At 44.0% G+C, this 8,373-nt stretch overlaps 1 protein-coding gene and 1 pseudogene across 3 annotated transcripts in view; one reads left to right on the top strand and one right to left on the bottom strand.

The window, feature by feature from the left end:
* Positions 1-8,373, top strand: part of Pde6a (phosphodiesterase 6A) — a 68,679-nt gene that overhangs the window by 28,136 nt on the left and 32,170 nt on the right. For 2 of the 3 annotated variants that reach the window (XM_023715269.1, XM_004631291.2), the window contains 2 exons: positions 2,581-2,647; positions 6,055-6,102. In XM_023715269.1, coding sequence (XP_023571037.1) covers positions 2,581-2,647; positions 6,055-6,102 — 115 coding nt within the window. Of the gene's footprint in view, positions 1-2,580; positions 2,648-6,054; positions 6,103-7,811; positions 7,889-8,373 lie in introns of those variants that run through there. The other variant, XM_023715270.1, reaches the window with a different exon arrangement.
* On the bottom strand, positions 6,615-7,900 carry LOC101570386 (annotated as a pseudogene).

Below are 8,373 nucleotides of genomic sequence, written 5' to 3'. Positions count from 1 at the left end.
AAATAAATAAATAAAATAAAATAAATAAAAAAGCAACTAGAACTACCTGATCATATTAGCAAAAGAAAACCAGATTATCTCTTGCATGTTAAGGATTTTTTTTTTTTTTTTTGGGCGGGCTCAGAATGACTTCGGGGCAGGTCTAGTTTGCCTTGAGGGTCTGGGGCCACAGCATCCTGAGCCTGACTGCTTTCTTTAAGCAGGCACTTAAACAACTGAGCTAAGGGGCAGGCCCTCTCTTGCATGCTAAAAAAAAAACAAAAAAAACAAAAAAAAACCACAAAACTGAAAAGTATAAGTGAGTATTGTTCATCTCCCAAAGCAGAGAACGCTGTTTTTTCAAGCATACATTCAATCTTCTCAATAACTGGACATATACTAGGCCATAAAGCAAACCTTAATAAATTTCAAAAGACCGAATCCATCCATAGAATGTTCTTGCTCACAATAAAAATATGTAAAGCAATTACAAAAAACTAATCAGAAAATTCTCATATACTTGGAAACAAGGAAATACTTTTCCAGAGGGAAATACACTTCCAAACAACTAATGGATAAAAATATTAACTAATAGAAATTAGAAAATATTATGAGCTGAAAAAATACTACAAAAATAAAAACATTTTTAAAATGTTAAATGAAAAAGTATTAAAACCTATATGATATGGTGACATAGTGCTTAAAGTGAGATTTACTGCCTTAAATACATTCATCACAAGAAAGGATGATGGCTGAAAAAGTACTGAGCCAGATGCCCATCTATCTGTGTTAGACAAGATTCCAGCTGAAAGCAGGTGTCACTTGCAAATTATGGTAATTCATGGAAGGTCTAAGAGCAAAGGGACGAATCACACAGCTGTGAGTGCAGCCTAGAACCAGGAGCCAGTGTGCAGGTAATGGCACCACTGTCACCACTTCCGGCTCCAGAGCCCGGAGGAGTGTCCTGCGGGACAGACCACCTCAGCTCCAGTAAACTTTCGAGGGAGGGGAGGAGGCGGAAACATACATAGCCTTACTTCACTGGTCTGCCTCCTGCCTCTGGGGTACACTATAGAGAACTGAGAGCACCTAAGTACAAAAGTATTCATAATAGGTCCGTTATATTAGCCCCAAATTGATGGGGATGAAGGGGGGAATGCATATCAACACTGAATGGATCATTGTGTTACTATACTGGGGGAAGCTGCAAGTCAATAAAATGAAAAATCATCCAGGTGCATGCCTGTAATCCCAGCACTTGGGAGGCTGAAGCAGGAGGATCACTGTGAGTTCAAGAGCAGCCTAGGCTACAAAGTGAGCTCAAGGCCATCCTGAACTGCGTAGCAAGGCCCTGTCTTAAAGAACCCCACCAATAAATAAATATTTTATTTTTTGCATTTCAGTACAGGATCTACAGGGTCTCACTACATAGATCGCACTTGTAGTGATCCTCCTGTTTTCAGTCTCCCAAGCCTGGAATTACAGGCATGTGCCACCACAGTCTCAGTTGCCATCTCAGTGTGCCCTGGGAGCGGGGCTGGCATGGCACGCCAGGAATTGAACCCCTGGCCCCTGCATCTGCCTAAGCAGGTGCTTTAATCTGTTGAGCTATCTGGCCAGCCCTAATAAATAAATAAATAAATAAATAAATAAATAAATAAATAAACCTAATATACATTCTATGAGTCTATCTAAATGAAGTTAAAAAAAAAACAAGCAAAGTCAAATTAGGGGGTATAGAAAAAGGTACTTGGGTAGCAAAACTCTACGGAAAGACAAGAATGTAATTACCATTGTTGAATAATAGTTACTTTGGAGGTAAGGGAGAAGACTGACTGGGGGAACCAGGTCAGGGGCTTCCAAGGTGCTGACTGTGCTCTTCTTGGCGTGCATGCGGTTTCCGAGGTGTTCATTTCTAGTGGCTGATGGAATTTCTAAGGCATTTTCAATGTATTTTTTCCCTCACTATAAATAAGCAAAAAATAGTAAAATCATAATTCACTTAAGGAAGAGGACGCATTCCAAGAAAGACCTTGTTAATTGCTCTTGCCATTCTACAAACATCACAAAATGTACTTACACAAACTAAGAAAGGCATGATGTCACTAGGTGATGTAATCCAATGCGGCCACCATCATGCATGTGGTTTGCTGTTGACCAAAATATCATTATACAGCACATGACTATAATACCAAAAATCACAATATTATCTCTATAAATAAATATCTAAAACAGCTAGTTTAGAGCTTAGACACGTAGGAGCTCACAACAGATGTGTTTTCCACCGCATAATCTAAAACTATGAACCTTTTAAGGGAAGTGTTGCTGTCTATTTTTGCTCAGTAGCTGGCAAATCCTACAATGCATGTCTCTTTTCTTGGAAAGAACTTCATGGAGAGTCAGTACATGGTTACATTCACCACTCTTCTTCATCTTGAAATGACTACCTAGGTGGCTGGCCAGCATTTGGGATTGTCAGCTATAGTGGATGTAAGCTGGTGCTGGGGACAGCAGAATGACGGGAAGAAGCAAAGACCCACATTCAAAGTTTTACTCTAACTTCCTGCCCTGAAAGTCACCATTTATTTTTGGCCCTTACAGGAATCCACCTCCTGACCACTGGGCTTTAGCAAGTGGTCTCCCTACATACGTTGCCCAAAATGGCCTGGTAAGTAACACAACTCGGAAGAGGGGAAGTTTGAATCAGGTAAAACAGAGAGAGGAGTTTAGATCAAGAGAGTAGAAAAAAATGAGAGGACAAGTGATTCTCCAAAGGCTATTTCTCTTGGTTTTCAATCACTTGACAACTGATCTACAGAAGTGAACAGAGAATTGACATATAGGTACATATAAAATACAGAGAAATAATCCTTAGATTGAAAGATGGACAGTCTCCCTGACAACTGTGTTAAGGACAATGACTGGCTAGCTTCCCAGCTTCCCAGAGACTAAGTCCCAACTTTTCGTACCTGATGTAATTGCCATCCTCAACCTTCCAGTCCTGCGGCATTTCCAACCACACCACATACAGAGAGCTCCAGTGCTTTATTTCTCGCTATGCCCTACACACTCTGAGTCGAGGATGGAAAGACAGTGTTCCCTGCACCTGATAGGAGACAGTATCATATCTGTTGGCTGTACATCACACCATATTTTGGCCTGATTACTCCTGTATTAATTTCCAGCACACTATACAATGCTGTTCATGTAACAAGGAGTTTATTTATTGAGCATTTTCTGTAGGTCAGGCACTATGATAGGCTCTGGGGATACAAAGACAGATCAATCAGGTAGTTTTTATTCTGAAGCTAAGAATAATTATGTACCTATATCTATCTATCCATCCATCCATCCATCTTCCCTGATAGCAGGAATGTGTGTTAGTCACCTCATTACTGTAACAAATACATGAGACAATCAGCATATAATGAGGAAAGATTTGTTTTGGCTCACAGTTGTGGAGGTTTCAGTCCATGGTCAGTTGGTCTCACCACTTAGAGGCCTGGAGCAAGTCAGCAGATTGCAGTGGGAGTACATGGCAGACCAAAGCTGCTCACCTCACAGTGGCTAGGAAGTGAAAAGGAGTATGGAAGAGAAGGGGTGGGTTCCAATATCCCCTTCAAGATCACCTTTCTGAGGGCCTGCCCCTTAGCTCAGTTCTTTGAGTGGCTGCTTTAACTAAGCAGTCAGGCTCAGGTTGCTGTGATTTGATCCCCACAACTCAAGCCAGCCAAACCTGCCCTGAAGGCATTCAGAGCAAAAAAAAAAAAAGATCACCTCTCTGGGCCCCACCTCCATAGGGTCTGCACACCTTTCTGTAATGCCCAACTGGGGGCCACCCCTTTTAAAACAGGCCTTTGGGGAAATTCCATACCCAACCATAACAATAGGCACATGAAGTGGATGAAGGTTTGGAACAGCACACTCTGTGCAGTTTAGTCTTACAGTTTGTCTTCCTGGAGACAGGAAGACAACAAGAGATGACTGGTGAAGGAGAAGGGGTCAGATCACAGTAGGCTTTGGATGTCATGGCCAGGTGGTGGGACTTTAATCTATAGAGGTTGGACTTTTTCTTTTTGTACTGAGAATTGAACTTAGGACCTTGCACTTGCCAGGCTGGTGTTTGCAGCGCTGAGCTAGATCTCCCGCCCCAGATGTTGAATGTTTAAGCAGAAGGTTGGCATACTCAAGTTTCATCTTAGCAAGATACTGCTGGCAAGAGGACTTGATATGCCTTGGAAAATGGACTTGAAAAACTAGGACCAGAGGCAGGGTGACCAGTGCATAGTTTGAACAAGAGTGATGGAAGTCAGGTGCAGTGAGGAATACTGACTTTACTGCCACTGAGTGCTCATGACAAAGCATGAAGTGAAAGGACTCACTGACTACAACTCCAACAGAGACAAGATGGACAAGTGTAAGGTGTCAAAGCAAATATTGAGAGGGTAAAACTGGCAGGACTTTCTGACTGATCAAAAGTAGATGATGCAATAAGATTAATTTATAAAATAAGTAGATGGGGAAAGGCAGAAGAGTCAGAGTTAATTTGAAGACTTTAGACTGGTTGACTCATGTTTCCTCTCAGTTTTTGCTGTAAGAGCATGAGATCAATTTCAGCCAAGGTCAGACAGGCATTTTTCAGGAGCAAATATCTAGCAGGTAGATGAAGAAACAATTCTGATGCTATGGGGAAGGAGGAGGGCTAGAGATAAGATTAGAAAGCTATGAGGACTGCAGAGATGGTCCTTGAATCCATGAGGGCTGGTGAAATGCTGGAGGATGCCACTGTGTCCCAAGCAGGTTGGTAGAGAGGTGTGTGTGAAGGGAAAACAGGAGTGTTCAGAGGTGTTTGGAGACCCAGGAGAGGTGGTGTCATGAAAACCAAGTAGAAAGGTCAGCAAAGGGAGGGAGACCAGGCGCAGCACAGTGGACTGGCGCAATAGAAAATGAGAAGTCCCTGGGGTTGGGCCATTAGTAGGTCATTGGTGACCCTCATGAAAGTGGATTTGGTGGCAAAGTGGAGGTCTTCTGAGGAATGGATAGGTGATGACAAGGAAAAGAATGTAGAAGGAGACTACCTGCCTGGATGATTGCTATGGCAACCATGTCAGGTGAAGGAGGGGGTTCATTTTCAAGGTTGGGAGACTCAAGCATCCTCAAAGCCGAGAGACACTTGAGAGATCAGCAGTCAGCAGGGAACGGACTTGGTTCATACAGAGGCTGAAAGGACGAGGGCAGGGACGGCTCCCCTTTTGAGACTGACAGCTCCTTCCTGTGTTGAAAACCAGGGTTGCTGCAAGCCCATGTGGTAGAGTAAGGTCAGGGTAAGGCTCAGCCAGCCACAAGGGCTGGCCTTAGTTCCGTGCTCCCTCTCAAACAGATGCCTGTGTGCAGTACCCACACACCCTTGGCTGGGCTTTGGGGGCTCTGATAAATTCATCTAATCCCCTAGTCCAACTTTCAGAAGAGAAATCTGGCAATGTAGAACCACTTTGTGTAGTTACAACACTTTTAATTTCTTATTCTACTTTGGGGTTTATACCCCAGGGAAACAAACTTTCCTGTACACACATACAAAAAAGAAGAGAAAGTTATCCAGTCAAAGACATAATGCTACTATAAAGAGTAGCATTATTTGTAGCAGTTTAAAATATAATTAATTTCGTAGAGCACTTGCCTAGCATCTCTGGGTTCCATCCCCAGCACCAACCAACAAACACACAATGAACCAAAATGAAAACATAAAAAATTGGATACAACACAAACGCCCCACAAAAGAGAAACAACAAAATGGGATACTACGCCGCTATTAATGATGACAACCTGCACTCTTTTTTAAGGCTTAGAAAGACCTTCAAAGTGGAGTAAATAACCAGAAGTAATATTTATAGGACGATTTTTCTAGCCAGTAACCTCAGTTAATAACCTCGAATCACCTAGCATTTGTCTACCTGGTGAACAGAACAGGAGCGCCTTGGTCAAGGACACGGCATTTCTGGGCACAGAATGAGCTGTTTCCCTGGGGGCCCTCTCAGGTCTAACCATAACTCCATTGTTCCCCTCCATGGCTTTCAGATCTGCAATATCATGAATGCGCCTGCAGAGGACTTTTTTGCATTTCAGGTAAGTCATTTTTCGATTTTTTTCTCTGAGTTATATGATTCTTTTTCCCTCTAGAAAGAGCATTAGAACATTAGAATCCACTCACTTTCTTGGGAAGCAATCTAAATAAAGTGAAAACCTGAGCGCAGCAAAGCCATGTGCCAGTGGAGGTGGGATGGACTTAGCTGGGCAGTTGCCAAGGTCCGGTTCAGCTTTGTTTTTGTGCCAGGAATCAAACTCGGGACCTAGCATTTGCTGGGGAGGCACCGCAGAGCTATGTCCCCAGAGGTCCCATTCAGTTGTGTGTGTGTGTGTTTTTAAGGACAGCAAAAAGGTTTACTTGAAAAAATTACTGTGTATTGAAAATATACATTAGAATTATTATATACTTCCATAGTATTCCCCTCCCCACCACAAAAGTAGAAATATCTGCTTACTATGCTAGTCATAGGTAAATTCAAATAAAACCCAAATTATCAGTCCCCTCTTTACACACTAGAGTTGAATGTAGAAAAGCAACTTGTATCTGCCAGTCAGTAGGAATTTAGTAAGTCCTGGTCTTCCACAGCAAGACATATATACTTCTGCTTTGAAGCCTGTGAAGAACTATTCTATTCCTGCTCTGACTCCTCAAAAGTTCGCTTCTTGTTCTTCTTTGACTCTGGGTTGGAGGACGCTTCATGTTTTAACAATGGCCCATGGCAGTCCAGGGCTTTCTCTTTATAGAACTGGAGTTTCCCAGAAGAGTTCATGTGGGTGTCTGCCAGGGCACACATCCTCGAGGCTCCCACTAGTGCTCGATTCGGATAGAAGTACTGAGGTGTCATTTGAGGTTCTGAGACACTTGATGGCTTCAAGGCTTCCACAATCAATCGATCCCACTGCAGAACAAGCTGGTCAGCCCAGCCCTCTGTCTTGCAGTTACCACGATCAAATTCCTTCAAAGGCACTTTGGAATGAACAAGGCCTATGTGAATCTGAAGTTTGTGCTTGACAGTTTTGATAATCCTTGAGTCCCGTTCCAGAGATATCTAAAAGGTTTAGTTTTCTAAAAGAAAAGAGGTATCCAATTCCTGCATCTGTGATATCAGGGTTACAAGGTAAGTCTAACAGCGTTAGGTTCGCAAGGCCTTTTATCATCACACGAACTGGTGCTGTCATTTTCCGCACCCCAGCAGCAGATAAACAATTACCCTTCAGGTGAAGTTGAGTTCCACTGGACAGGGCCTCACTGGTGGGATGTCCTAGGAGTTCATGCTCGTCTCTGAGCTTGCAACAGGAAAGATCCAGGCGGCTCAGCTCTCGGAAAGACTTAATCTCCTCAAGCGTCTCTGAAATCACCAGGTATCTGTTCCGCAAGCATCGGGAACAGAGCACCAGATTTCCACAGGCCTCCGTGAACTTCTGTAAAGCCTGCAGCCCTGCACCTGGCTGTGTGAATTTCTGTCTGGCTTCAGCAGCAGAGAAGAGCTTTTCAGTAATCTGCTCAGGAAAGCTGATGAGGGAATCAATGTGATCCACACTGTCAGAGATGAAGCCCAGGAGGAGGCTGAAGAGGGATTTGGCAGAGTAGGGAGATTTCCCTTCCGGGTGTACGTGAAGAGGAAGTGATCGGTCTTTTCTTTCTGTGCGGTGTCATCTTCCCTGTTCATGAAAAGCTCCACGGAAAAGCCTTTGGGAAACAGTCTGAAAGGACTTGGTCTCTTTAAGCTGCTCCGGACGCCACCACGGGCCAGGCTGACCATGTGCAACTGCCTGTTCTCCCTCACATAGATGGGGCCCAGGTCCAGTGCTGTTCTGAGTTGAGGCAGTAAGACATCCTGTCGTTGGGACTGTGCTCCTGCCTGGGGCAGCGAGCGGCAGGAGGCACCTCGTAGCAGGTCCCCACTCCCGCCTCGCAGCTGATGGGAAGCGACTCGGCGCCCCAGGCACAAAGCTGGAGAGCGTGGGACACAGAGAGGGTGGCAGGAGGGGCGGGTCTGGGGGCGACCTGGCACCGTGGGACCGCGGGACAGGCGGGGAAAGGGGAGGGCTGGGCCTGGAGATGCGCGTGCGCGGGTGGCATGCGCTGGCGGGCCGGCATGAACCCCATTCAGTTTTGTTTTTGTTTTTGTTTTTGTCTTTGTCTTTGTTTTTAGCCTGATTCTTTTTTTCCCATAATTTTATTGATAAACAAATAGCAATGAGACATTTTTAAATCAAATTGGTAGGACAGTTTCAATAATTAACACATTGCATACATTCTTCCTAGTGGTTAATTGCTGTACAAGATGCGGACTTGATATCCTATTT

This window comes from Octodon degus, unplaced genomic scaffold (assembly GCF_000260255.1).
Source record: "Octodon degus isolate 3935 unplaced genomic scaffold, OctDeg1.0 scaffold00040, whole genome shotgun sequence".
NCBI lineage: Eukaryota > Metazoa > Chordata > Mammalia > Rodentia > Octodontidae > Octodon > Octodon degus.
The sequence above is the reverse complement of the archived record's forward strand: the minus strand, read 5'-3'. Positions and strand labels throughout refer to the sequence as shown.